The sequence below is a fragment of the Hypoxylon fragiforme genome, assembly GCF_022984875.1.
Source record: "Hypoxylon fragiforme strain CBS 206.31 chromosome Unknown GGS25scaffold_2, whole genome shotgun sequence".
Taxonomy (NCBI): domain Eukaryota; kingdom Fungi; phylum Ascomycota; class Sordariomycetes; order Xylariales; family Hypoxylaceae; genus Hypoxylon; species Hypoxylon fragiforme.
The window spans coordinates 2985971-3012047 of NW_026054757.1; the positions used below are offsets into that span (position 1 = coordinate 2985971).

Genomic DNA, 26077 nt, shown 5'->3' on the forward strand with positions numbered 1-26077 from the left:
AACAAGACAAGGAGGTTTAACGCTGTTCAAAGATATGCGACCTTGCTGTTCGGTTTGGGCAAAACATCCCGAGGCCTTGATGCCCGTTGTCGACATACAGGAGCTGCCACTACTCTTTTCACTTTCACCTTCACCGTCACCCTACTGGACATTCCTTCTCTTGGTCCCATGGCTGTATCTATGCTTCTCTCTTCTATCACGGGCTGGCCCGAGTGAGAGCAACATTCGGGCCGGCCGGGGGCGGCAGACAGTAAAGGAACAACGTTCTAAACAGTCAACATCAACTCGTTCTTAGCTGTCTGTCTTCTCGTGGCCACAGGTAGAAGAAGGGCGGGAGAGGGACATGGTAGGGAGGGAAAATAAGCTCAACCCGCGATCCATGGGGTTGGGCTTCCCTCCTTTTCCTTTCCTTGTCCTGCTTCTACCTGTGGCAAGGCTCATGCGACGGTGGGGCTGTATAATAACCTGACTGTCCTGGTAGCACGGGAGCCGGAAAAGTTGAGCGCGTCCAGGCGAAGGAGGCGTGCCGGATGCTTTAGGCCGCGGAAGTATCGACTGACAATGCTATCGCGAAAACAAACCACTGCTTCCTACAAATAAAGCCTATCATCGTGCTTGCTTTGGGAAAAGGATTGAAGTGTTTCGACATAACCTTCTGACTTCCAACAACCAGCCGGCGATCCGCTGGTTGGTTTGGGCTTTCCCCTTTTCCATGCTACTTCTACCCGTGGCTTAAAGAAGGTTCTACACAAATTCTCCGCCAAGATATCACCCAACACCCCGCTCCACCTTCTTTCGGCCTGGGGGGCTCACAACGTCCGCCCACTCAGGCCGAAAGAAGGTGGATTATCCACCCGAACCCGGCGCTGCAGCTGATATTCTACCTTGAAACCTGCACCTACCTAGGACGCCGCAGGTCGGGGCGGCAATGGGCAGCAGCCCCGACCTGACCGCCGCCGCCGCTTCGAGCACTTCCTGAGGGTGGCATGTCAAAGCCGGATGGATATATGGGGGATGCCACTGGATTCTCCTACATACCTACCTTGCCATATCCTATCATGACGGCAACTGCGTGAAGGAAAACGGATGCTCTTGACACGACACGAACGACACGACACAACGTGTTGGTTTTTCTGTTGCTGCTGTTCGCGGCGAGCAAAGGCAAGCTCAAACCCGCGATCCACGGGTTTGGGCTTGTCCTTTTTTTCTTTCTTTCTTGCCCGACTTCAACATGTGGCTCAACGTCTTCTCGACAACAATTCTACGCGAAGATCAAACGCCAGGTCTATCTTCGGCGCGATGGGGGGGCGGGGGCTTAGCAAAACTGACCCCCCCAGCCTACCTCGGCGGTGCCTTCCACGCTCAACTCCCCCGGTCGCAGAATGGTTGATGCTTCGGTGGTCGCTGTGGTGCCTTCAGGCTCATTGCAACCCTCTCCGTTACTCGGGGAGTTGCGTGAAAGCCTAAGCAAGGTACCTGCCGCCGCCGGTGGGCGCTTGCTAGCAGTATCTTGATGTGCGACACGATCTACTATCCAAGCCCGGTGCAATCAACAACAGCATTCCGCTCGAACTCTTGGAACCCTAGGGGGGGGGTTCGGACTGGTATGCGACCTCGCGAGGGGTGGGGAGAGACGACGCCCCAGCAAGCTAGCTGAGTGCAAACTGAGGCGAGACGGCATAGGAACCAGGTACCAGGTGGATGACAAACCGTATGGAATGGTGGATGAATGGCCTAATGGATCACGAGAGGATGGAATGGGATCAGACACATGAAAAACGTTGTTTCGAAAACTTTTCGTTTTCTGCGGGGTGCACGGCGACGACTACGATTACGACTTCATCGGTTCGGTGGCGTTGCCTAGGCGATTGGAAGATGGATGGGTTTGGGTGGATTATAAAAAGGATGGAAGGGAATTAGACACACATAGGTACATGTAAAATCGTTGCTCCACAATTTCGTTTTCTACGGGGTGGACGACGACGACGACGACGACGACTACTTTATGGCTTGGCCGGTTAGGTAGTGTCATGCTCGTTAGTTGACTGATATAGCCCGATCACATTACACGGGACTCTATACAACGGGTGTACAGCACAACACACTCTCTCCCGTTTACTTTTTGATGTGATTGAAGTGATGCCGAAGACCTCTTACGTACCTATCTGAATAGTTACAGGTGTGCTGAACTTAGTATAACAACCAATTACTAGGTAGATAGTTTCTATGACCCTCATGCTCTAGGGCAGCTTCTTGTTAAGCCCATTGTGAAGCAGCATACATACCTATATATATATGTCTTGGAGAACTGACTCAAAAGAAGACTTAATTAATACAGCTCAGGGGCACCGATGAAGCCAAAAGCTCAGCCCACCCTCCACTCCAAACACATGCACACAATTCCAGTTTCAACATTAGGTAGGTTTAACTTCCTTGAATATATTCTTAATTTATTTGCATACAATTAACCGCTCCTACCATACTCACGAAGAAGTGAGAAGGGTAAAAAAAAACAGGGGGGGAGGTAGTAGGTAAGCGTGGTAGAAAATTAGTAGAGCGGTTTTGCTTAGGGGGGGTTTACTAAACAAGGCAGAGAGCCCAGGGTATTGCTTTGCCTCGCCAAATACTTGTTGTGGTGGTTGTTTGTGATACACATGCCTTTCATTTCTTTCCCCTTTCCATTTGCCAGTAAACATGACCTATACGCCTTGTACTTCCCCTTCATGAGCAGCCTGCCGGGCCAACAACTGTCACTTGAGAATAAGAAAAATCTCAATGAGTCAACGGCTCTATGATAGAGCCACTTTGTCAAAATATTAAACTAGTAGCCCAAACAATCAAACAAATAGCGGGCCAACTAGGTATTGCACCATAATCATTATTCACCATCACTCTGAATACCACCCGAACCCACACCGGCTTGGCTGGTACCGTTAGTCACCAGCTTTATCCTCGTAGTGTTCGCAGCGGACTGTGGTGTCCCAGCACTGGTAGGAGGAACTGAGCTGTCTTTTCCAGACGGATCCTCGAGATCCGCCAGTTCTGGATGTTCGTTGATCTCTTCTTGAGCTCGGTCGTTGAAGAATTTCTGCGTCTGTTAGTACAAATCTCATGAAGGCAAAAGGGGTATCAAGTATAAGTACCTCCATAACAATTGCGTCCGAGTACAGAAGACTGCCATCTTCATTGTACGTCTTGCAATTGCTGCACATCAAAGCAATGTCCTTGCGCATATCATTGATGCTATTGTATTCCTCCTTCTTGATCTTTGCCTGTATTTGATTCATGCAGATTGGGTTCTGAATCAATAGGTAGTAGTCACCATAATCCCGTTTCGATGGCAGCTTGACAAATGGTCCGATTATCAGACGTTTATTCGGCTCTTCATCGTCATCGTCGGCAACCTGATCTTCTGGTGCAATATCGGCTTCAAGCTCCATCAGGCCCTCGTAGAGATTACGCAGAGTCCTCTGAAGAACTAGTCGTGTTTCGAAACTGAGACGCGAATCACCTCCATTACCTGGTATCATTCTAGGACGCCCTTGAGGTCCTCGACGCTTCTTGGCAGGCGGTTCACCATCGTCGTCTTCAGCCTTGCGTTTTTCGTTCTTACTGCCTGGCTTACGACCGCGCTTCTTGGGAGGCGTCTCAACCTCCTCAGTGCTAGCGCGACTTGCGCTCGGAGAATCTGCACCAGATGCATTTGTAACTGCCAGCCGTTTCAGTCTGTTTGTCTCTCGCTTGTCCTTGCGGGCTTGTTTCCGCGCCGCCGCAGCTTCTGGTGTGTCTTCCTCATCATCCACAGCCATTAGCCATTGCTCTTCGGTCAGACCATCATCATATTTGACCCGTGTCCTCTCACGAGCGCCCCGACCCAACACCTCTTCTGCTTCTTCGCTAACGGGATTTCCTTCTGATAGATATATATCCGGAAGCTCATTATCGGCCATGAGGCGCGGGATACGTTTCGAATTGGGGCCATTGCCGTATAGAGGATGCTTCGCACGTTCCTCGTCCAACTTCTGAAACACCGTAATTTCATTGTCATTGCGAGCAAGAATCATGTTCAACTCCTCATCGTCCATTTCTTCCTGCTCGCCAGACTCAGCTAAATCCGCCGATTCTAACAGCGTTCGAAGCATAGCGTCACGGTCAGTCTCCGACGATTTATTATCGAATCGACCAGCTTGGATGACTTTGCCGTCCATATCCAACTTGAACCTGGCTCGTTCCAAAATCTTCTCCTCGACGGAACTCGAGCTAATAAGTCGCAGGATACGTACTTCGTTCTTCTGACCGATACGATGAGCACGATCTTGAGCTTGCAAATCCTGATGGGGGTTCCAATCTGAGTCGTAGATAATGACAGTGTCGGCGGTTTGCAAATTTAGACCCAAACCACCGGCACGGGTGGAAAGCAAGAACATGAAATAAGGGGAATCTGGAGCATTGAAGTCCTTCAACAATTCTGAACGGTCCTCCGATTTTGTTGTTCCGTCCAAGCGGAGATACTGGACCCCTCGGTATTTAAGGAAGTCCTCCATAATATCCATGATAGCCGTCATTTGGAAGAACATTAGAACACGATGACCAGTAGCCTTGTACTTCGGGAGGATCCGATCCAAGAGCTCGAACTTGCCGGCGGTTCGCCAAAGGAGATCATTACTTGTGTTCATAGGATTCATCTGGTTCTCTACATCGTCAAATACGAAGGGATGATTGCAGAGTTTGCGCAGTTGCATAATCATGTTGCTAAGGCCACGGGTACCGGTCTTGCCGTTCTTCCCATCACTGACAGTGATCTTCTGATGGGTGACCATTTGCTTATATAGGCGACTCTGTAGTGCAGAGAACTTGCACTTGATGACCTTCTCGGTCTTGTCCGGTAGGTCCTTCTCCACATCCTTCTTCAGACGGCGAAGTAGGAAAGGTCGTAGCACTTTGTGGAGACGACGAATAACAAGAATTTGCTCTTCTTCATTGAGCTCCATCTTGTCTTGTCCGCCGGTATTTGCGAACGGAGTATTGAACCATTCATCAAATGTCTTTACCGATTTGAAGATGTTTGGAAGAACGAAGTTGAGCATGGCCCAGAGCTCGCCCAGGTTGTTCTGGAGGGGAGTACCAGTGAGAATAAGTCGGAATCTCGTATTGTAATACGAAGAAATGGTAGCGCTCAACTTTGAGTTGGTGTTCTTCATGCGATGTCCTTCGTCAATGATCATATGAAACCATTTGATCTTGCTCAATACGGGCCGATCTTTGATGATGTATTCATACGTCGTCAGCAAAACTTGGAATCGTCCTTGGCGAATCTTCTCTTGTTGTTGCTTTCGAGTATTCGGTGGTCCCTTGTAGACGATACGGCTGACTGAAGGGGCCCACTTCTCAAATTCCAGGTTCCAGTTAGTCAGGGTACTGAGAGGCACAATGACAAGGTATGGGCCCTGTTGCATCTTGCGCTCGATGAGGTAAGTGATCAAGCTAATCGTCTGGATCGTCTTTCCGAGACCCATTTCGTCAGCAAGGATTCCATTGAGGTTGTTGTTGTAGAGCGAAAGCATCCATTGCAGGCCCTTGATCTGATATTCTTTGAGAGAACCACCAACAAGCATGCTGGCTTGCTCTGTAACCTCCTCCTTGATACGATGGGCCACGGCATAATAGTCGATCTTGCGTCTGGCCTCTTCATCTTCCTCAACTTCGCTTTCTTCTTCCGGCACAATTTCGTCACCGTATCTTTCCGCGGCTTGACGTTGTTGTGCTTTAACAGAAGATGCAAGCTGATGCAAGAAGCCGTCAGTTTGCCTGAGAAGATGGGTAATACGTGTGTCCTTCGCCTGGTCGAGCAACTTGAGGTAAGCCTCTTCGTCGTTAGCCTTAAGAGCTTGGAGACGTTGCTTGGCTGTACGCTCAATGCGCTTCTGTTCTTCCTTCTCGATATTGAAATGATGAGAATGCATAGTCCTTCCTATCCTTCCTGACCTGGTCTTAGCAGCGAGTGCAGAGCTGAAAATATCTGACTTGTGGTGTTGAACGGCTTGGAGGAAATCAACGTGCTTCTTCTTCTCACGAGTTTCACGAGCATCTCGCTGTTGCTTCTCAAGCTTCTCTGTGATGCGAGCTTCGCGCACGCTTTGCTTCTTGGTCCGTCGATACTGGCTACGATTAGTAGTCATAGCCAGATTGTCATAGTGCATCATCTGACGACCAATCTTCTCACGCAGAGCACGCTGCTTGGCGTATAACCCTAGAGACTTTAGTTCTATGATAGCTTTGCGTTTCAGCGTGTCATCAGAATCAACGGTCTCCTTCATAGTATCCCAATGCGCAACATTTCCCGGTAGTGCCTTAAGCTCAGCATACCTGGCCTTCATGCGGTTGAAGATTATGATTTCCCGTTCGTGCCGTAACTGCTCGAAGTCGACGCCAGTAGGGAAAATGCTAGGGATGAGGAGCCGCTGACCACGCAGGCCATGATCGTAATAGCTAACGTCCTTGCGGACAAGACCACCTTCGTACGGGGACTTGATTGTCTTGAAGGTTCGTCCTTTGGGTGAGGAGGCTTCTGCTTCTGCTTCAACTTCGGCATCACCGCTAGGCGGAACAGACTCTGCTTTGGGCGCCTCAGATGCGGGAGTTGCCGTAGCAGCGGCGGTAGGAGCAGGTGGTTGAGTGGATTGCTCGGCAACCGCCTGTCTACGCTGGCGTTGCGCGTTCAGCGCTTGTTGCATTTGGTAGGGTACACCAGCATTCTTGCTAAGTAACTTGAAGGCTTGGATCTGTTGTCTCAAGAGACCTAGCTGCTGAGGAGAGAACTGGGTCATGGGTGAAGCAGTGGAAGGCGACGATGTAGTTGGCTGGGCGCCTGGGCCAGAGGTAGAGGGCAGTGCAGAGGCACTCAAGGCATTGGGAGTAGGCGGCTGGGTAGTGTGAAGAGCAGGTTGCTGTGGTTGGTTGTGCGGGGCTGGCTGATTTCCAATTACAGTGCCATTAGGAGTGTTATGCGACATCTGTGCAGCCTGCATCTGCAAATAGTTCTGTTGTTGTTGCTGCTGCTGCTGCTGCTGCTTGCGCATTCGTTGTTGCTGTTGAACGTTGATCAAAAATTGGCTCGTCTTCACAAATTCGGGGTCCGTTTGTGGAACGCCGCGTTCCTTCATCTGCTGAAACTTCTATATCCACGAGTTAGCACATATTATGACAAGAATAACTTTTCGTATGGGACAGGTAAGTACGAACCATGTACATCTCTTGCACCTGCGCCTGGTTCATCTGCATTGGCATCGCTGACGAACCAGAATGGTGCACGGCCGGAGGGGCCTGAACCGATGCCATTTTGTCTAAGCTGGAAGCAGCACTATACAAGTCGCAACAAATTCTAGTATTCTCCCAAGTTGAGTTACGAGACGTTCATATCTGAAGCAAAGCTATATCGATAGATCAATCGATTGAATTAGCGCAGTGGCCTTGGGGAATAAAATCTAGCTGTGATAAAAGAGCGACTAGGGAAAAGGTGCTGGTTAATGACAATCAATGGTGGTGAAGGAGTGTGTTGATGGTCAAACACGTCGCAATGATTCGCGAGCCTCGTTGGAATTGACGGGGACCGGGACGGGGATTAGTATAAAAAAAAAGGTCGAGAATACCGGATGTCGTCAAGATGCGCGACGGGTGTCGGACGCGGTGCGCAGTGGTCGAAGGGCCGGGAGATCAAAAAAGAAAATCTCGGTGGGGATTAGGGGGTACAGTAATAGAATAGGTTGTTGGTGGTGGTAGGCAATAGCAGGTAGTAGTGATAGCAGGTAGATTAAACTCACTCTAGGCCTTTTTTTCCAACTTCGCGGTCGCGGGGGAAACGCAAGTCCGGAAAAGGCCAACAAGTTGTAAGAAAGTGTAACTGGTTGGTGGAGAGCGCGTAAAAAGTCGGTAGAGAGGGGCCTTATTTTCGCGAGATAATCGCGTAAAATAAAAGTTGGAGGTAAGTACGGATGGTTGTCGATGAATTTAGACGGGGATGGGTGATGCGGCTCGCTTTTTTTGATGCGCGATTGATGGCGTGGAAAGAGATGGTTTGATGTGAAAGGCGCACAACCGCACAAACAAGTCAAGTTCCATCTCCGTTTTGCTTGTCACCTGAAGGAAAACCACGCTAGTCTCCACAACCAGCAATTTGAACCAATCGGTACAACAATAATCCTGACTAGCTCTGGAAGTCTCCACTTGAATTAATCAGCTTGCCACCTGTCCATAGGCAACATACAGTATCGTACAGCCTGATACAGGCCATACTTGATAATTTGGCACCTGTAAATCGCATTCAGCCATGAGGAAATTAGGAGATGCAACTTTGAACAAAAACTTAATACAAATGTCCTCATTAATTGCACTACTACTACTAGTAGTAGGTACTTATAGTACCGTAGTACTGTATCTACTATTATCTAGCACCCAGTGCCACCCACATAGTACATAACACCTACCTAGGTATATTTATTCTTTGGAAACATTGGTGTCTAATACTTGGTGAAAATGATCAAGCTTGTCAGCATTGAAGTTCATAAAGCATCCGTGAATGTGTGATAAACAACTACAGCAAGAAAGCCATAAGTAGCTATTAACTTACTACCTACTCACTGCACTGCTATCCTAAGTGTTACTATGTAGATAGTATTTTGTTCTCAGACTTTTGTTCTTAGACTATAAATTAGATAGTAGAAACCTTTATTTCAGTTGTCCACAGTAGAGATAGGTAATCCAAAGCAGAGTATGTAAGTACCTAACCTAGCCTTAATGTTCCTATCAATATCCCTAAAACTCATAAACTTCCAGTAAGCTTCCCAGGGTCTTTGCCATTGGCCTAAGCCCGGCATTGTCGATCTACATATGGGCCTACCTTTCACTGACCACCCTGTAACTCTATGCCTAGTATGTATTGTACAAAGCAAGAAGCGCTAGGATTTCAGGTGCCTAGCTCTTATGCATACCTAAGCTTTGCCGGAATCCATCGCGGCCCCTAGGTGGTGATATCTTATATACATACCTAGGTACCCTAGGTAGGTAAGTAGTATTTAACTGGTACAACTTATTAGACAAGCTATCTTAAGGAATCAAGTCTCACATTTGCTGCGGCGATATCCGCATCTTCATTGAGTACCTAGCTTCTCATCTCTTCACCTTCTTCTTATCTGGGCCGTCATCTTCGTCGTCACTTACGTCGGCGTACTGTGTTACAGGCTGCGTGCTCTTCCACGCCTTCGTGAATACAGGATCCTTTTTAGCCAAGTCTGCATACTTGAGAAGCGCTTCTCTAGGATCCTCGTGTAGCATTCGACTCAGCGGAATGTTCTCACTAATGTGCTTTTCGTCAGGCTGGCTTCGCAAAAATGGAGTCTGCTGGGGAACGTGTGGCCTCCTGGGATCCTTTGATTTTCCAGACGCCGTGACACCGGTCTTCCTAGTTCCAGGCAACGCTCCTGGGGTGATAATCGAGTCCCCGGAGAGCCCAAGGGACTGGTCAGTAGTGAACTCTGGGTTGTCATCGATATGTCGCCTCTTCGGAGCGCGCGACATAACATCCACTGCACCCTTTGTCGACATGGAGGGATTGTATAGAATATGCGTTTCCGCATTTGCGGACCCAGTGATTATCTGGTTAATCTTGGGGTGCCAGTCCACAGCAATGACAGGCGACCCGGGCGTAATAGGTGTAATGTATTCGGGGCGCAAGTTCCCGGGGTTTAGTATGTGAAGATGGCCCGTTGCCGACCCAGTGATGATGCTTGTAGAATTCGGCGCATATTTGATGTTGGTTGTTGGATAATGATCGGAGGTGGACGGATGCTCAACAAAGAGCAGGGGCTCCTTGAATTTCCGCGTATCCCATAACTTGATCAAGTTATCGCCTCCTCTCGTTACTATCATTCGTCCATCCGAACTAATGTCTATACCTCCAGTCCAAGTGTTTGGTTTATGGGCCTCTCTGATCTCCCCGACAGGTCGTGTGAATGGTCCATTTCCGCTCCACATCACCAGGGTCCCATCGAGAGCTGCAGAGACGAGCACGTTGTTGCCACCTTGTGCCGGAGTGCCCCAAGCAACAGCGGTCATTCGTGTTCGGCCTGCGGCTCCGGGGGCTTTCGATTTGAAAACCAGCACCTCCTTCTGGCAACGTTTGTTGTTGATGTCCCATATGCGCAAAGTACTGTCCGTCCCTGCGGTGACACACAGATTCTTGTCTGTGGGATGCCACGTACCTGTTGTCACCTCGGAAACATGGCCCTTGGTGTTATTCATGTCCCGAAGGTACATATCGCCTTTGACGAATTCGGTCACAATATCACCGTCTCGAGATAGTATTTTGGCTTGGGGATGTGCCGAAATGCAAAGGAAGACACTCCCAGCAAGAGGATTGAACTCAACATGGTGTACCGGATGGGACTCTGAAGCGGCGGATGACTTGGTTTCATAAGCATCAACACTCCTGAAGGCTCGGATGGTGGTTGGGGTCAAGGAAGAGAAATCGTGGAGCTTGACGGTGCTGTCGATTGATCCCGATATTAATCGGCCACCAGCGGGATCTAGCGAAAGCGAAGTAACGGCGCGGTCGTGAGTTTTGATGATCATTTCGTGGGATGTAGGATATTCGTCTTCGTCATCTGCGCCATCTGAGTCATCATCGCTATCGCTGTCATTGTTCGAATCTGATTCTGGTGACTTGGATTGACGAGATATCGGCTCGTTGATAGTTCTCTTGCTTCGGTCGATTTGTGCAGCTATGTCAGCCTCTTTCGTTTTCTTCCCGAATGAAGTAGGTAAGAATGCGCGCATGGGATCATCTTCCGCCAAAGCTGGTCCTTCAATTTGGACGTCATCGTCGTCGCTCATCTTGTCGAAAATCTTGGTATAGGCGAACAAGTTGGGTGGTTGTAGGGTAGAAGTTCAATGTTGTTCAGGTATGCATTCAGGTATGCATTCAGGTATGCATTCAGGTATGTGCTTCATTCAATGTTACCTAGTACATAAATGTTTATTATCGATTGTGGGGTCCTGACTCTGCAGAATGACGGCACTGCATGTGGCAGGCAGCACATAAGTTAACTACCCGGGCACATACCTAGGTTAGTACCTAGTAACTACTAACTAGGCATGTAACAAACTTTCATAACTTCAATGTTCCGGTTCCAGAGCTGCCTCCATCGTTGATGTACCACATGTGCAACATTGAACTTAATTCAAGTTGTATCCATATTGTATAAATTCTACAAATACCTTTAGGTAATGAGTACACACAATGTCATACATAGGTAGGTAGGTATGTACCTAGTAGTACTAAAAGGTCCGGGTTAAGGTTACATACATAGTAGTTATCATGGCGACTATCGACTATCAACTATTGACATCAGTTACAGTTGTTTATTTCGATGTATTATTTATCGTTTTCTATGTTATACTTTTTTTTCTTCCATCTACATACTCGAAATAATCGATAATTTTCAGAAACGTTTTAGGGCTGTTGTCCAGGTACAATAGCTAATCTCTTTTTTTTTCCTACTAGTAACTATTATAAGCTCTTCTTTCCATGAGCATTCAAATTATTGATATTCCGTTCGTCCATCCACAATACTATAATGCGATACTAAGTTCTAAGTTGGGTATCATCTAATAGCCGTAGAACTTCCTCGCCTTGCCGAACGCTTATGTGCCATCGAGAATCCCACGACTCTCCACCCTAACCATTGTGCCGATCATCCAATACATAGGTCACTCACCACATACCTAGGGTTACTACTTACCCAGGTAGGTAGTAACTTCGACTTGACAACAACTTACCAGCCTACTCAAATCACTAAAGGCCTCATCTTCCTGCTTAGATGCTACTTGGAAATTCGCTTCAAACGGAGCCCAATGAATCCATTCACTACCGGCTCACACGGACGAACTAGCCATAGCTGGCGCGTTTCAATTGCTGGCACAGCCACGGCAATTACTATCTCGAACCTCATTACAACTTAATCCGCCACGGCTACCGCACCTCCACCCCTTACACCTTACAGGCCGCCTACACCCGAGTCAGAATTAGGCCCATTCGGACAATACAACCAACACCAATATGGGCTGGGCTGCGAGTAACGAGGCGAGCGACCACAAGGTTGGCTCTAACCTAGGTAACTGGAGCTCCCTCATCGGTATCATAACCGCTATAGTGGGCAATGTCCTCATTGCCCTTGCGCTTAATGTTCAGAGATACGCGCATATACAGCTCCATCGGGTGCGCATCGAGGCTCGTGAGCGAGCGAGAGAAGCTTCGAAGAGAGCTCGAAATGGCCATCGTAATGGCTACGGAACCACCGAAACGTCGGTCGATAATACGCAGAATCATAATAGCGACGACGATGCTACCGATTTAGATAGTACTCACCTTCTCGCTCACTCCGTCCAATCCGTAGACTCCAACATGACCGATCCGTCATGCGACGGCTCCAAGGTTACTTCGACGTACCTGAAGTCTCCGTCCTGGTGGACAGGACAGGTCCTGATGACTATCGGCGAGATGGGCAACTTTTTGGCGTACGGCTTTGCGCCAGCTTCCATTGTGTCGCCACTGGGTGTCGTAGCCCTGATATCAAACTGTGTCATCGCGCCATTGTTCTTCGGCGAGATATTTCGGGCGCGTGACTTTTGGGGTGTTGTTATTGCCGTCGCCGGCGCTGTCACTGTCGTACTAAGCGCCAATCAGGAAGAGACCAAGCTGGATCCTCATGATGTTTGGGATGCAATCGCAACAATCGAATTCGAAGTCTACATGGGTGTTTCTATTTTTCTTATCATCGTCCTTATGTGGGCAAGCCCGAGGTATGGCCACCGAACAATTCTGGTTGATCTTGGTCTTGTCGGCTTATTTGGTGAGTTATACGTCCTTTCTTTGTAGCCAGCTTGGTGCTAACATATTGTCAAGGGGGGTATACTGCCTTAACAACCAAGGGTGTCTCATCTATGCTTTCATCAACACTCTTTAGGGCTTTCACCAACCCGATTTTATACGGCCTCATAGTCATTCTACTTGGGACTGCTGTCATGCAAGTTCGATACGTAAACAAAGCATTACAACGATTCGATTCGACACAGGTCATTCCTATCCAATTTGTATTATTTACTTTGTCAGTAATCATCGGAAGCGCTATCTTATACCGAGACTTCGAGCGTACAACGGCGCGACAGGCTGCCAAGTTTATTGGAGGCTGTCTCCTTACCTTTTTTGGTGTGTTTCTGATCACTAGCGGCCGGCCGCGACACGACGATGAGGAACAGTTGTCCGACGATGAAAACGTGGAAGAGACTATCGGTCTTCGAGATCAAGAGGCCTCTGGCCCTTACGCTAACCGAGCCGAGCAGCCCAGGCCAGTTCAACGCCAGCAACAAGGCGCCTCGGCTCGATCATCAAGGCGGTCGTCGCGCGCTTCGCGAATCAGCTTTGCAAGCACGGGTGGAAATCCGTCCAGCCTTCCGCAAAATAGTATCATCCCTTCAACCCATAAACCTGATACATCAACTTCTAGAATCACAATTCCGACTGCGGTCGAATCTTCACCACTCCTTAGTAATCCATGGAAAAACTCGATGGATGAGCAGTCTGATCACCCGGGCCTCCCACCAAGGACGTCAGTGGATAGTGTCCCAACAATTTACTCTATCGCTTCTAACCCCATATCCGAACCTTTGCAGTCTAATATCAGCCTCCCCGAACCATCCGTCCCACCCCCAACCCCTGATCGGCCTATGACTCCACGCGCTGCTCAGTCTTCCAAACACAGTCATCATTTTTCCAATGCCTTCATTTCTCCATCCCCACTGTCTTCCACAGTCAGTGCCGTGGTGGCAGATGCTCTCCTACGTAATGAGGAAAATCCATCAGGGCGAAGGAGATCCATCAGGAGAGCGAGGCCTAGCATTAGATCTAGCTTTTTCGTTCCACACAGTGAGGACGGTGTAAGCTCTGCAATTGGGCCACTTTTACAAAGCGATCGGGAGAATGAGGAACCGCCTTATCAGGACGACCCCTTGCCAGATGATCAAAAGACCTTCCGAGGACGAGCACGCAGCCTAAGCAGTGCATTAGGTGACTTTTTCGGTCGAAAAAGAAGAAGGATATCAGATCCAGAGGATCCAGGTATAGATCACGACAGTCAACGCAGCAATACTTCACTACTTGACCAACCATAGCACCGAAAACGCGGGCGAATTCCGAAAACAGATATATGGTGATAGAGATGCATTATCGAACGTGCTCAGCAACCAACCTATTTGGTTCTTTTCGGTTGAAGCAGGGGTGGCTGGCATTGCATTGGATAGGAGTTCTGAGGTGTTGTCTCGTCTCTTGGGGTTATTGCCAGATGCGCAGCTCCATTCATCACACGAAAGAAAAGGTTCGTCTATGAACTTAACACACTACTTGCCTACATACATGGAGTAGTATTTTTTTTATTTTTTTTTTGAAAAAGCTATATAGAGTTTCATTGAATATTCTAATTGAGATATCCCTCCTACCTTATATGTGCCCCAACCAAGGATCCATCTATAACGTTCTAAGAGTTAATCTATTTTTCGACATACCCGTATATTGCCGGTATGGCTCTGTAGATTCGATGGTATATATACCCATTATATCATGGATCTTGGTTAGATTCAGGCATTCTCCATTCCCCATGCCACAGCGTAGTACCATGGGCCGTCTTTTTCCACGGGATACTACCTCGAGACATGGCCACTACCTACTATATATCTGCTATGGGCCGGTACCTATTAGCCATTGCAGTCTATATGCCTATACATATGGTACCTGTGTCCACCTAACCAATGTACTATCAAGACGAAGAAGAAAAAAAACAAGCATGGGGCCTTCCTTGATTCTACGTGCAGCTCTCGATTGTACCGGCGGCAGCATCGTGATAGCCTCAATATGTCCGAATACGCAGAAACATACATACATACATACATACATACCCACCTACCTAGACACACACATATAACCGTTGGAGAGCATTACCCGTCCTCCATCGCCCCCCCCCCCCCCCTTTTTGTTTTATGGTCGCTTAAGTACCTACCTACCTACCTACCTACCTACCTACCTAAGGTTAGGTGACTTATCTTCTAGGCGAGGCGAGGCGAGGTGAGTGAGGTATGTATGTATATAGGAGATAAAATGTACATAGCTTAAGCCACCTTGCGTACCTACATACATTACCTAGGCACATACATACATACATACATACATACATACCTATCTAAGCTAGCCGAAACGAAAACATTGATTTAATTAACACGACCTGACCTCGTTCGCGGAGCCGAGCTCACACACACGAGACACACAAGATAAACGAATACGGCATATTGCAAGCACGATAGATTAGACTGCATGCCTAGGTTGTATATACTGCATAGACGAAGAGGGGGAGGGGGGGAGGGAAAGGGGTGAAATTTGTATGGCATGGTGGATTAGGTAGGTAGGTAGGTAGGTCTATGAGTTGAGAGTTAAGCTGACATCTTCTTCTCCTTGAATCCTCCCCGAACCAACAAACAAACAAACACGGGCTTCAGCCCCTTTCTAGGCACAGGTCTCTGAACTCTATCCTCTCCTTCTCCTACTTCTTCTTCTTCTTCTTCCTCCTCTTCCTCCTCTTCCTCTTATTCTCTCTAGGGATGCCTCGGTAAAAGGCAAAGTTGACAAAGAGACAATGTATAATGCTCCAATGTTATTCCTCCGTAGCAAGAAAAAGCATTGAAGCCGGTATAAATTGTTTGTACAGCTTATATAGGTACATGCCTACTTAGGTGAAGTAGGTTTTAGATGAGGTTGGTTGGTTAGATACCTTTTGGTAGCATATACAAAAATATGATGATGTAGGTATTGTTGTATGTGCGAATCCTCCTTTGATACATGACATTTTTCCCCCTTCCCCCTTTCCGTCATGAGTAGTTAAAACCCCCCGTTTTCCCTTTTTGCTTTATATACATCGTCAACCCGGGGAAAGAAAGAGAGGTTGTTGTGGGTTGAAGAATGTAAAACAAAAAAAAAAGGGAAATCCCTCCAGAACATGCAATTGTAAATTAACTCCCGAAGCAATATTGTCTCGATACTCCGCGCACCGAGCTTTTTTCGACCATTCAAGCCCATAATTTTTTTTATCTAGAGAAAAGAAGATGCTTGGCAAAAGAAATAGGGCGGAAAACAGAAAGAGAAAAACAAATGGCAAAAAAAAGGAAACAGAGCAATCGCCCTATAAAGGGGTTGGTGATCAATGATGGTGATGGTGATGATTGGTAGTGGGAAAAAAAAAACGAGGCGAATCGCCGGAAACGACAGTTTTTCGAAATAATGCAACCCCTCCATCCTTTAAAATATCCAATATCCAAGCAAGCCAGTGTCTATGTGTCGAAGTTGATGGGCGGTAGGTAAGAATGGTGACAGGTCTAAGAAAAGTGCAAGCACAGGTGGCTAGTATACCCGATAACGCCTGGCTCCCAGGCCAATAGGAAGAAGTCTATATATCCGAAACCAAGAAGCTTTTGGTGTGAGACCTGAGTGGTCGGTTGGTAATGATGATAGCGTAATGAATGTATAGCTCGCTATAGCTGGGAGAGACGACAGAAGATGGAAGATACAGTTTTGGGAGATAATATGGAACTTGGGGGTCCTTTAAACACGACCACCTGGTGCAGCGGCGACAGCGGGAAAGAGAGCAAACTGAGGGGCAGTGTGGCTTCGGCTGGTGGTTCGAGCCCGTCCACGAGTCCTGATCGTCTCTTTTGCAGGCTTTGACTCGGCAGCAGATACCGCATCGGGGGTAGCCCTCATTAGAAGGCACGCATGTGACTGCGTCCTCGAATGTTTCTCGCGGCCAGAGTCTTGCGGCGAGACGGCCTCGTCACTAAACTTGGGGAATACTGACACCTTGGCAGGCGAGACATTAGCAGCGTGTCCATTGTCACTGGTAGGTTTCGTGGAGTGCCAGCTCGAAGTGCTGCTGCCAGTCCAGCGAGTATAAGCAGTCGAGGTCGAGTTCGTCGACTTGTGGCGGCTAGATGTCAACGAGTGCTCAGAATAGACAGAGTCAGTGGTTGATGCGCTTGAACGAGCATTCGATGGTTTCAGGCTATTGCCAAACTTCAAAATAGGCCCCTCGTTGAGCAACGGTCCTTGAATAAGGAGGTCCTCGTCATTATCACTATCTTCCAACTCGTCCCGCTCGTATTGAATCATCTGCTGGTGGTAATCACTCGGGATTAGGAGAGACGGCGATATGGTAAACCCTTGAACCTCCTTGAAGTTACACTCAGGTGAGTGAGCACGTGAGTCCGCGCGAAGATGGTGTGCTGAGCTTTCCCGTCGTGGAAGAGAAAAGTTGGACGTCACGGGAACAGCCATGTTCGTGGGCGTTATAGCTTCATGTCGAGTTCCATTCGATGATTGGCTTGCTGGGCTCAGCGCAGGGAGATCAAAGAAACTCCCAGGGGAAAGCAGTCCAGACGAAAGACGGCCTGAGAGAAAGACGGTTTGTGTATGGGTTCCTGAGGTTCGATGGCCTCCCATCTCGCGTCCCCGGGTTGCATCATATGATGGTCGCTCCCAGGCGAAGTCGCAATCCGCCTCGGCCTCATGCTCGTAGCAATAATCAATGTCATCCTCCCAGCCCTCATATATTGTCTCTTCAAACGAACAGTCTTCGTAGATATCTCCACGAGAGGCATAATGAGCACTGGTACCGAATATCCCCAAAGTATCAGAGGCATTGCTAGGCGATCGTTTGGATGTATGTTTTATGGACATCTGTCGAAGTAACGGGGCTGATATACTACCTCTGAGAGAAGAGGAAGGGCTTACGACGCTCATCATGCGGCCTACACGTGCTGGAACGTGATGCTCTTCCTCCTCAGGCACATCGGGCAAGGAGCTGATGCTGTTACTCAAAGGCCAAGCCTCATCATCGGGTGTAGTAATGGCGTGGAGCAACTCTTGTTGCGGTTCTGTGGTCATTTCTTGGTCCAATGAACTCTTGGATGAGGCTCGCGGGGGGCTAGGCGGTACTGGTAGCTTATTAGGCGAAGAGGGCGTGAATGGCTGAGGCCTTCGGAAGCCGGTAGTCGAGCCTGGACGGTCTATGACTGCTGTGGCAGTAGAATCAAATCGCTTATGTCGCGTAGAGATTCGGCTAGATGTCCTCGGGGGCGGGTGCTGCATCGGCGGTCCAAAATCAGTCTCGGTTGGAGATCTCGGTGGGCGTGGAGGGCGGCCTTGATTTTGTGATTGTATTGGGTTCACCCGGCTTTTCGGCGACGGCGGTGATGGTGGCGGTTGTTGTAACCTTGTTTCCCGTGATTGTGATCCATTACTGTTTAGTCCTGCTGAATCGTCTTGACGGAAAAATGACTCGGAAGAGAAATTCCTAAATGGTGAATCTTCATGTTGAAGGCTTTCCATGGAAGGTCGTCGTGGCCGCATTTCTGAAAATTCCGATACAAGCTCCATTCGATTCGACCGGTTTAAATCAGGTACGCTATCCTTGCGCGTATGTGTGAGATGCTGAAAGTTATAAGGTCCTGATATCTGTAACTTCTTCGAGGTCGCTAGCCCAGACTGCTCTCCTCTTAACGCCCTCCGTCGTGAGAACACGGATTGCATAAAAGGATATGCAGTATCAGTTGGCATCTCAGCTGTATCCTGCGAGGCATTGGGATTGGGATTGGGATTGGGAGTCGGATTCGGGCCACCCTGGTCGCTACTTTCCCTGCGTAGTCTGCCTCTACGGTGGAATATCCCCTTGCTAAAAAATTGCGCGCTATCAGGTCGATCATGCGACGGTACAGCAGCGGATACAGACCGTTGAGATGGATTTCGTGATAAACCCAAACTTTCCATACTTCGGTTCCACGAGTTTTTATCTGATGTCGCTGAAAGGCGTGACGATGAGCCTGATGATGTCGTAATTTCGCTGACATGCTTGTCAGTCGCCGAGTTTCGCTTCACCCGGCTGCTGAATGATCGGAGGCGCCCCGGAGATGACGGTTCGTCATTGGTTGGCTCGAGGATATCAATGCCATGATAAGGTCGATGGTTTACCGGTGCTACTGAGAGAGAAGTCGAACGGCCGGTCCTCTCAGGGGGATAACGCACTTCGTCTCTCATGGACGATTGCCACGGGTCCTTGCTGATTGAATTCATGTTGGGCAACCTGTCGTTAGAAAGCTTGACACGAAAGTCGAGAGTCGTATTGAACTATTCCCACGTTCGGATAATTCGAAAACTCAGCACGGGACTGGATTTCCCAGGTCGCCGTCGGTTGAAAGTTATTCGATTATCACGAGGGGCTCTCTGCCAGAGCGCAGGCGGACACAGAAAGAAGGCTGTGGAGACGGGGTGGTAAAAACAACTTTTGTCCCGTTAGGGAGGTAGGTTGTGGATATAAAAGAATCCCAGTGTTGACACTGACGCGATGGGGTGGGTGGAGATGCTTGCCAATATTGGTACCTTGTATGATCATGCAAGGCCCGACTCGGGGGTAGGATTAAATGCAACAAGGGTAATATGGTACATGTACAAAGACAGGGGAGGGGGTAAGGGATTGTCTTCGGGAAAAGTGAGAAGACCGTTACGTCTCCATGGATCCTCTTGACTGTGCCCCAAAGTTGATAGCTAAATTTCCACAGGGCCGTTGTCGTACTGTACTGTTTTGTATTGTATTGTATTGTTATACAATGCAAGTTTGTTATACAGGCTCAATGGGTGAATAAGAGAACACTATTCAGTGATAGGCAGGCAGATATTTAGGTAAGTACCTAGTTAATGCTGCTATGTATAGAGAATTCACTCAAGTTGCTTTCCAGGTTCAAGCTGCTTTTAGTGTATGTAGTCTCGGAGAGCATAAACATAAAAAGATGCCGTCAAATTCCAACTACTATGCACAACAACGGTTAGAGCATGGAAACTCCTCGGGTCCAATGGGCAACGGGGCAGGGCAACAAGGTTGAGATCTAAAGATAATACGGTAAACTGGATCCCACTAACCTCTTAGTAGCGGCATATGGTTCCTAAAAGGATGGTTTGAAGTTGAAGGATTGGCCGGTGAATCTGCAGGTACATACAATCCAGGTACAATCGGGGGCCTACAAATTAGGCCAGGAACCGTTCGTATACCGCGGTGGATAGGATGTAGGTGAATAAATACGGAAAATTAGACCGCTGTAGTCTTGATTTTCCCCCGCAGGTTCGGGATGGATATTTAATAGTCGTTTACTTCTTTTCTCACTTATGGCCCGTCAAGCTCCGAACCGGATATCTGTCTTGTCAGACAGTTTAGTCGACTTGATGACTTGATGGCTTGGTGGTGAGACGGTATAGTGATAAAGAAAAATAAAAATAAAAATAAAAAAAGATAAAAAAAGAAGATTGACTTCGAGGAGTGGATGTTGATCTAGTCAGCACCGTCCGGTATGTGTGTGGTGTGGATTAGGCTAACAAAGATTCGGATCAGCATTCAATACAGTAAAGCGGCATCTCGAAATCATGACAATAATATAAAGACCCGATCTCTCTCAAATCATCTGTAATCTGATAGTGTGGGGAGTCTTCTGGCTTCTCGTGCACAACATCATGACGGCTACGCTCAGGCCATCTGGGCTCCTTCGACTTGGGGCGTGTACAAGGTAATAGGTAGGAGCATGAATAGGAACATAGGTGAATTGGTATTGTAGGAACGGAGGATGTGATGCTCGCTGGATAGACTCCCGAGTTGATCAACATCTCTTACTCCCAAGTCAGCTTTAAGACCCGCCAGAATTTGACCAGCGTTCAGGGCTCATGGCTTCAACAGCCCCCTGCAGCCTTGGTATCTCCACCGAGGATGAATCCTTGTTACACTGCAGATTGGCTAACGGCCACATGCTACTCATGGATGATGGTACTGACTGTAATGTAGAATGCAGAACGCAGAATGCAGAATGCAAGCCTTCCTATTTCGAAACAAGAGAGTCCACAACTCTTTAGCCCATCTTGAATCCGCTCAAAACCAAAACACTTGACACTGATTCGAAGGATAAAATAGCATATAATAGAAGACAATTTTATAGACTAGGAGCTTGCATGTGCGTACCTCTGTTTTTTGTTTGTTTTTTGAAGTTATGAGATTTGCCTAGGTTAGGTAGGTATGTAGTTGAAGATGACGCCTGCGTCGCCTAAGTTGAGGAAGACGACAAGAGCTCCAACAATGTTTTCATATATCCGATAGGTTTCTCTCTGTGGCTTGTAGATTCAAGGGCCTCTCGGATAAAAAAAGAAGGAATACGTAATGTAGGTATTTTAGTATGCTAGAGTAAAACGTAAAGAGTAAAGAGTGTCTGGTTTCGATGCGACTGCGACTGCGTTTGCGTCTGCGTTTGGATACCGGTATAATTCACCCACGGTTTACTTCACTTCACAGGCCAGCCTGTTCGGTACTTTCTTTTCTTCTCTGACCTGGGTCACTTGTGCCGTAGTATCGGTGATCGATTTTGTGGAGGTGCTAGTAGCTCGGTAGTACTATAGTAGTTCGTTTCGAAGGTGAAGGATTCGGCCTTGGAGTAATTAAGTTAGTCGATGATGTTGAATGGTGAAGCTCGATAACGATGGAGCTGGCGATCTTCTTCTTCTCTCAGGAGACACAAGTTTAAAGATTGAAACAGAGAAACGGGGAAAGGAAACAACTTGAAGTGCATATGTGAGGATCAAGAATAGAAACGGGGTTACGATTAGCAATACATAATTTGTAGTTATCCATCACGGCAAAACAATATTGAAGATTTTAGTAAAATATCCAGTAAAATATCCATAGGTACTAGGTAACTATGTACTAGCACAGATGGCACAGACTGGAGTCACTGGACGGATGGCATGGTCTGGTACTACGGTGTTTGGTGGCTCAAGTACCTAGGTTACCCGGTACCTACCCGTGGGTCTTCAAATGTTGATTAGGGGCAGTTCACTACTAGTTACTAGGTAACTACCTAAGTGAGCACATACCTTTAGTACTGCAGTAGTCTCATAAGATTCTCTCTCAAGAAAACATTAGGAACATTAACTAGCTGCTGGTCCAAAAAAGCTAAACTGATAGGTAAGTAGTACGACATACATACGATTATACGACATCCCTCAAGACCTTCCCCTGAAGAACCAGTGACCCCTGGGGGCATTTGAACCTTAATAGTAAGGTAGCTTTTCTAGTAGTAGTACATAACTACTTATGTAGTATGACGGTTAGGGCTAATATGTAAGGTTAATAGGGTTAATAGGTAGTAGTTATTAGGTATTGTACATACATATCTCCTCCATACATCTGCACTGATTCTACATACATGTATGTGTAGTTACATATATGTACTTCGTACACGATAATAACAAGTACATAAACTCCCGCTTCTCTCCACATGTGCGCCAGAGCAAACATTGAACTTCAATTGATTGATGCGCATCTTTCTTCAAGGATACCTAACTGTACTATCCAGTCTATCCTACCTAGGGTAGGTAAATACATGCATCCGAGAGGTCTGCCAACTGAAACATACATGCAAATGAGGCTCACTTCACAAAGAGCTTTCTAAAGGACATGCGTAACGCTTTGACGAATTGACCAATCATAATAATGAAAGAGCTGGGAGCTTTGATAGGATAGAATAGAAACCTAGCTCCCTGACAAGTGCTAACGCCGCGGAACTTCCAGAGTCCAGACAAGCAGACAAAGCAGACAAAGCAAGAATGCATAGACTCATAGAGACCCAAGTGTCTGGGTCCGTTTTACATAACAAGCGTATTCGCTATTACATTAGTACATACATGGTATTATTTAGTGCTTGTTTTACTGCATTATGACACGCAATCTCGGTAGTAGTCGAACAAAATTTCCTATTTCCTGCTCGCTTTTAAGATACCCCTACTTTTGCTTATTTATTATTTACCTCGAGGCTCCAGCCTATTACTTACAGGCTTATGTACAATAGTAACAATACTGTACTATAAATATATAAATACACACATGCTATTCAGCAGCCAGCTAGGTATTGTACATAAGGCATTGTGCATATTGTATACGCAGTAAGTATGTATGTATGTATGTATGTGTGTATGAGCCCTTGAGCTGGAAAGCGAACAGACATTAACTATTAATTATAAATGCCGCTGTGGTTCAAGAGGGGCTTGTACGGGAGGGAAGAAAGAAAAAAAAAGAGAAGGGCTGGGCGGACCAGGGTTCCGTGGTTTGGCTACGGAAACATACTGCGACAAGACAACATGAAGTCAGACATTCATACTACATAGTTAGTAGTTACTACATAATTCATACCCAACTATGTACTCAAAGCAATGTTACCAAGGTTGAATATTGTGTCATACAGCCAAGCTAAAGTAATTTACAAGTCTACTACTTCGTACAGTACTACTACTAGTAGGTATCCTATGCATCCTAGGCATCAACTAGGAAATACCCCTTAGATTGACAATCTCTGGTATGTACTAGGTAAGGTCCTTGGAACCCTGTCCTCCCCGAAATACATATTCTCCAGATGCGCTCCACGTTGATTGCTCTCCACGAGTCCACGGAGTCCACGCTATACGGCATAGTACTATGTACGCAGGTCGAGAAGTTATAGTCCGTGTGCTTGGCTTTACTGCAGTAATAACCGGTATTCACGGCCACACTAAAGTATGTCTAACAGGCTATTCGACTTTGGAGGAGTTAGGAGTAGCTTGCACAGCCAGATATCAAGGGATATGCATGTTTGTAGTATCGTGATGTTCACTACCTGACTTACCTCCTACCTACACTGGTCCTACAGGCTACAGCAACCTACATGTATTGTACAGTAGCTACTAGTTGCTGCATACTGGACCTATACAAACGCACACTTTTCAGAAGATGATGACTTGCGCAGGGGAGTCGGAAGCCACACACCTACCCCGTAGCAAATCGGCAAGACGGCTCGTACATACAGGCATCAGACCGACGATACAAATATCAATGCATGATCAGCTTGACGAACAGTTGCATTGCAGTTTGCAGCAAACCTATGTACTACATATACCGCCGTACTGCCTGAGGCAAATTACATTACCGAATCGCTTCGTTAAATTGACGTATATTTTCTGCAAGTAGAATCGATGTCCGAACCCCTTACTGCGTGCATACATATGTACTCTCCCAGATGACATCGTACATATTAAATTGTTAGATATTTCGACCGCAGGAAGTTGATTCGCTTGGGAGAAATGTTGCCCGCTTCCAAGCCGTCGGAATCTTAGTAGATCGATCCAACGAAAGCATCAATCATATGTAGGTACATAGGTAGTTGACCTAGGTAATCAATACTATCAGCAGGCTGCCAAGCTGGCAAGCTGCTCTAACAAAAGACATTCTATGTAACAATACCGTTCTACCTATTCAAGCATAATATGTTTGTTTGCTTATTTGCCGAGTAACTATGTGCTGATAGCCTGATATGATCGACGACATGTTCGCTAGGGAACGTCTGACCTAATACAAGCGTTGCGACCTAGATCTGACGCAACTCCATCAGCTTCCCATTCAGAACTAGCGCCGAAAGACTTCTGAATAATACTTCCCTATTCTGACTATTCACCTTCAAATGTTCATCCGACATCGACCTCATCTCAAGATCCACAATAATCAAAAGCCTGGTTGTCTTTTGGATTGGATCCGATTCCTTCAATAAAGAATGCCTCTATGTAATCTTGCCCATTACAGGTAGGCCAGCGTACATGCCCGGCAGCAAACATCAGAGCAAACCTTGAACCAGCCATTCCCGGCAGCGTACTGAGCGTAGACCTACTTTGAATGGAACTCTATAGGTCCAACCACATCAAATATATTCCCCGATGAAGGCGGGAAAGCCTACCTAATGTACCAAAAAGAGCTTATCAAGATCTCAGTCACGAAAGAAGTCGCATGTTTATCACCCCAGAGATCTATGCACAGTACCAACCACCATGTGACCATTGCGTCGATTCTTATCTCAGATATACAGTACATGTACCAACAAGGCTCGAGTGAAAGAGAATACCTACATATGTATGTGATTTTCAGACAGTTAGGCGTCTCGATCACGACTTACATAGTATTACATCAATAATATAACACTACGTAACATGACAAGAATGAACTAATCGTCCACTGATATCGTTAATACTACTTAGCAGCAAGCATTATCCTTCCTCAACCTATCTGCCGTAAGTGCCGTTGTCTCGACCTACAACCGACCTACAACCGACCTCCCCTACAGCTGGAGATCTTCAAAGCTCATGGTTTTAAGGAGGCGGGAGATATTATTATCAACCTTGAAAGTTCAGCCCACGGAGATTTTTTTGATCTTTTCTCTTTCTCTCTACCCAGGCAGTTTCAAGAAGACATGCAAGGAAGATGCGTCCGACCTGTCTGTGCGCGAGACTCTCAATTTCTATGAAAAAAGGTACCAAGTACACCAAGTACACCAAGCATTCAAAGATCCTTGTTAATAACCACGAGCGATTCTGCATCTCGGCTCCCAAGGTGCTTAGGTTAGAAGCTTCTGTGCAGTAGCGAGGTTCTGTTCGGCTCGACTCGTATGTAAGGGGGTTTCTTCTCCAATACAGGCGATCAATTCGCTACCAAAACGAGGGAATCCCTTCCTCAAACGTTGGTGGTCATTTGTCCGTTGTCCTTTCGATACCGAGGAATGCGAACGTCTGTCGTAAGGAGTTATTTGTTTCGACTCCATGACAATATCGTAAAGTCGCCATGACGCAGGAAACTCGGGAGACAAGCGGTGTAAAATTGGCTTCGTTCTTCGCATTTCTGGCTCTCCCTATTCTCTAATCAGGCCTTCTATCACAAGATTCACAACACGAACCGGCTGCAGGCTCCCTTCCTTCCACAGCCCTTCCCGATGCTAGTGAGACATCCGTGGCGCGGACCGGCACAGAATTCCCAGCCCTTCTTCATCGGAACCCGGGATTCGGACCCCTATGGCATAGTAGGTACGTTAAATATAAACTCAAGTT

At 47.2% G+C, this 26077-nt stretch overlaps 4 protein-coding genes across 4 annotated transcripts; 1 reads left to right on the top strand and 3 right to left on the bottom strand.

The window, feature by feature from the left end:
- Positions 1-2706: 2706 nt before the first annotated feature.
- Positions 2707-7498, bottom strand: GGS25DRAFT_136627 (chromatin remodeling complex SWI/SNF, component SWI2 and related ATPase). Its single transcript, XM_049256276.1, has 3 exons — positions 7243-7498; positions 3144-7175; positions 2707-3088 (listed from the first exon to the last, which is right to left on the bottom strand). Exons 1-3 carry the CDS (start codon positions 7336-7338, stop codon positions 2879-2881), a joined length of 4338 nt encoding a protein of 1445 aa, XP_049120378.1. The 5' UTR covers positions 7339-7498; the 3' UTR covers positions 2707-2878.
- Positions 7499-8478: 980 nt separating this feature from the next.
- GGS25DRAFT_477186 (WD40 repeat-like protein) lies at positions 8479-10996 on the bottom strand. Its single transcript, XM_049259830.1, has one exon. The coding sequence runs from the start codon at positions 10885-10887 to the stop codon at positions 9166-9168; it is 1722 nt and encodes a 573-aa protein (XP_049120379.1). The 5' UTR covers positions 10888-10996; the 3' UTR covers positions 8479-9165.
- Positions 10997-12012: 1016 nt separating this feature from the next.
- Positions 12013-14547, top strand: GGS25DRAFT_136699 (DUF803-domain-containing protein). Its single transcript, XM_049256277.1, has 2 exons — positions 12013-12905; positions 12959-14547. Exons 1-2 carry the CDS (start codon positions 12113-12115, stop codon positions 14221-14223), a joined length of 2058 nt encoding a protein of 685 aa, XP_049120380.1. The 5' UTR covers positions 12013-12112; the 3' UTR covers positions 14224-14547.
- Positions 14548-16543: 1996 nt separating this feature from the next.
- GGS25DRAFT_136733 (uncharacterized protein) lies at positions 16544-19355 on the bottom strand. Its single transcript, XM_049256278.1, has one exon. The coding sequence runs from the start codon at positions 19217-19219 to the stop codon at positions 16697-16699; it is 2523 nt and encodes an 840-aa protein (XP_049120381.1). The 5' UTR covers positions 19220-19355; the 3' UTR covers positions 16544-16696.
- Positions 19356-26077: the final 6722 nt, after the last annotated feature.

Coding starts and splice junctions, on each gene's coding strand:
- GGS25DRAFT_136627 (XM_049256276.1), bottom strand. CDS start 7,338: ATGGCATCGGTTCAGGCCCCTCCGGCCGTGCACCATTCTGGTTCGTCA. Junction 7,176..7,242: donor AGGTGCAAGAGATGTACATG/GTTCGTACTTAC, acceptor TCGTGGATATAG/AAGTTTCAGCAGATGAAGGA. Junction 3,089..3,143: donor CGGACGCAATTGTTATGGAG/GTACTTATACTT, acceptor TAACAGACGCAG/AAATTCTTCAACGACCGAGC.
- GGS25DRAFT_477186 (XM_049259830.1), bottom strand. CDS start 10,887: ATGAGCGACGACGATGACGTCCAAATTGAAGGACCAGCTTTGGCGGAA.
- GGS25DRAFT_136699 (XM_049256277.1), top strand. CDS start 12,113: ATGGGCTGGGCTGCGAGTAACGAGGCGAGCGACCACAAGGTTGGCTCT. Junction 12,906..12,958: donor TGGTCTTGTCGGCTTATTTG/GTGAGTTATACG, acceptor CATATTGTCAAG/GGGGGTATACTGCCTTAACA.
- GGS25DRAFT_136733 (XM_049256278.1), bottom strand. CDS start 19,219: ATGAATTCAATCAGCAAGGACCCGTGGCAATCGTCCATGAGAGACGAA.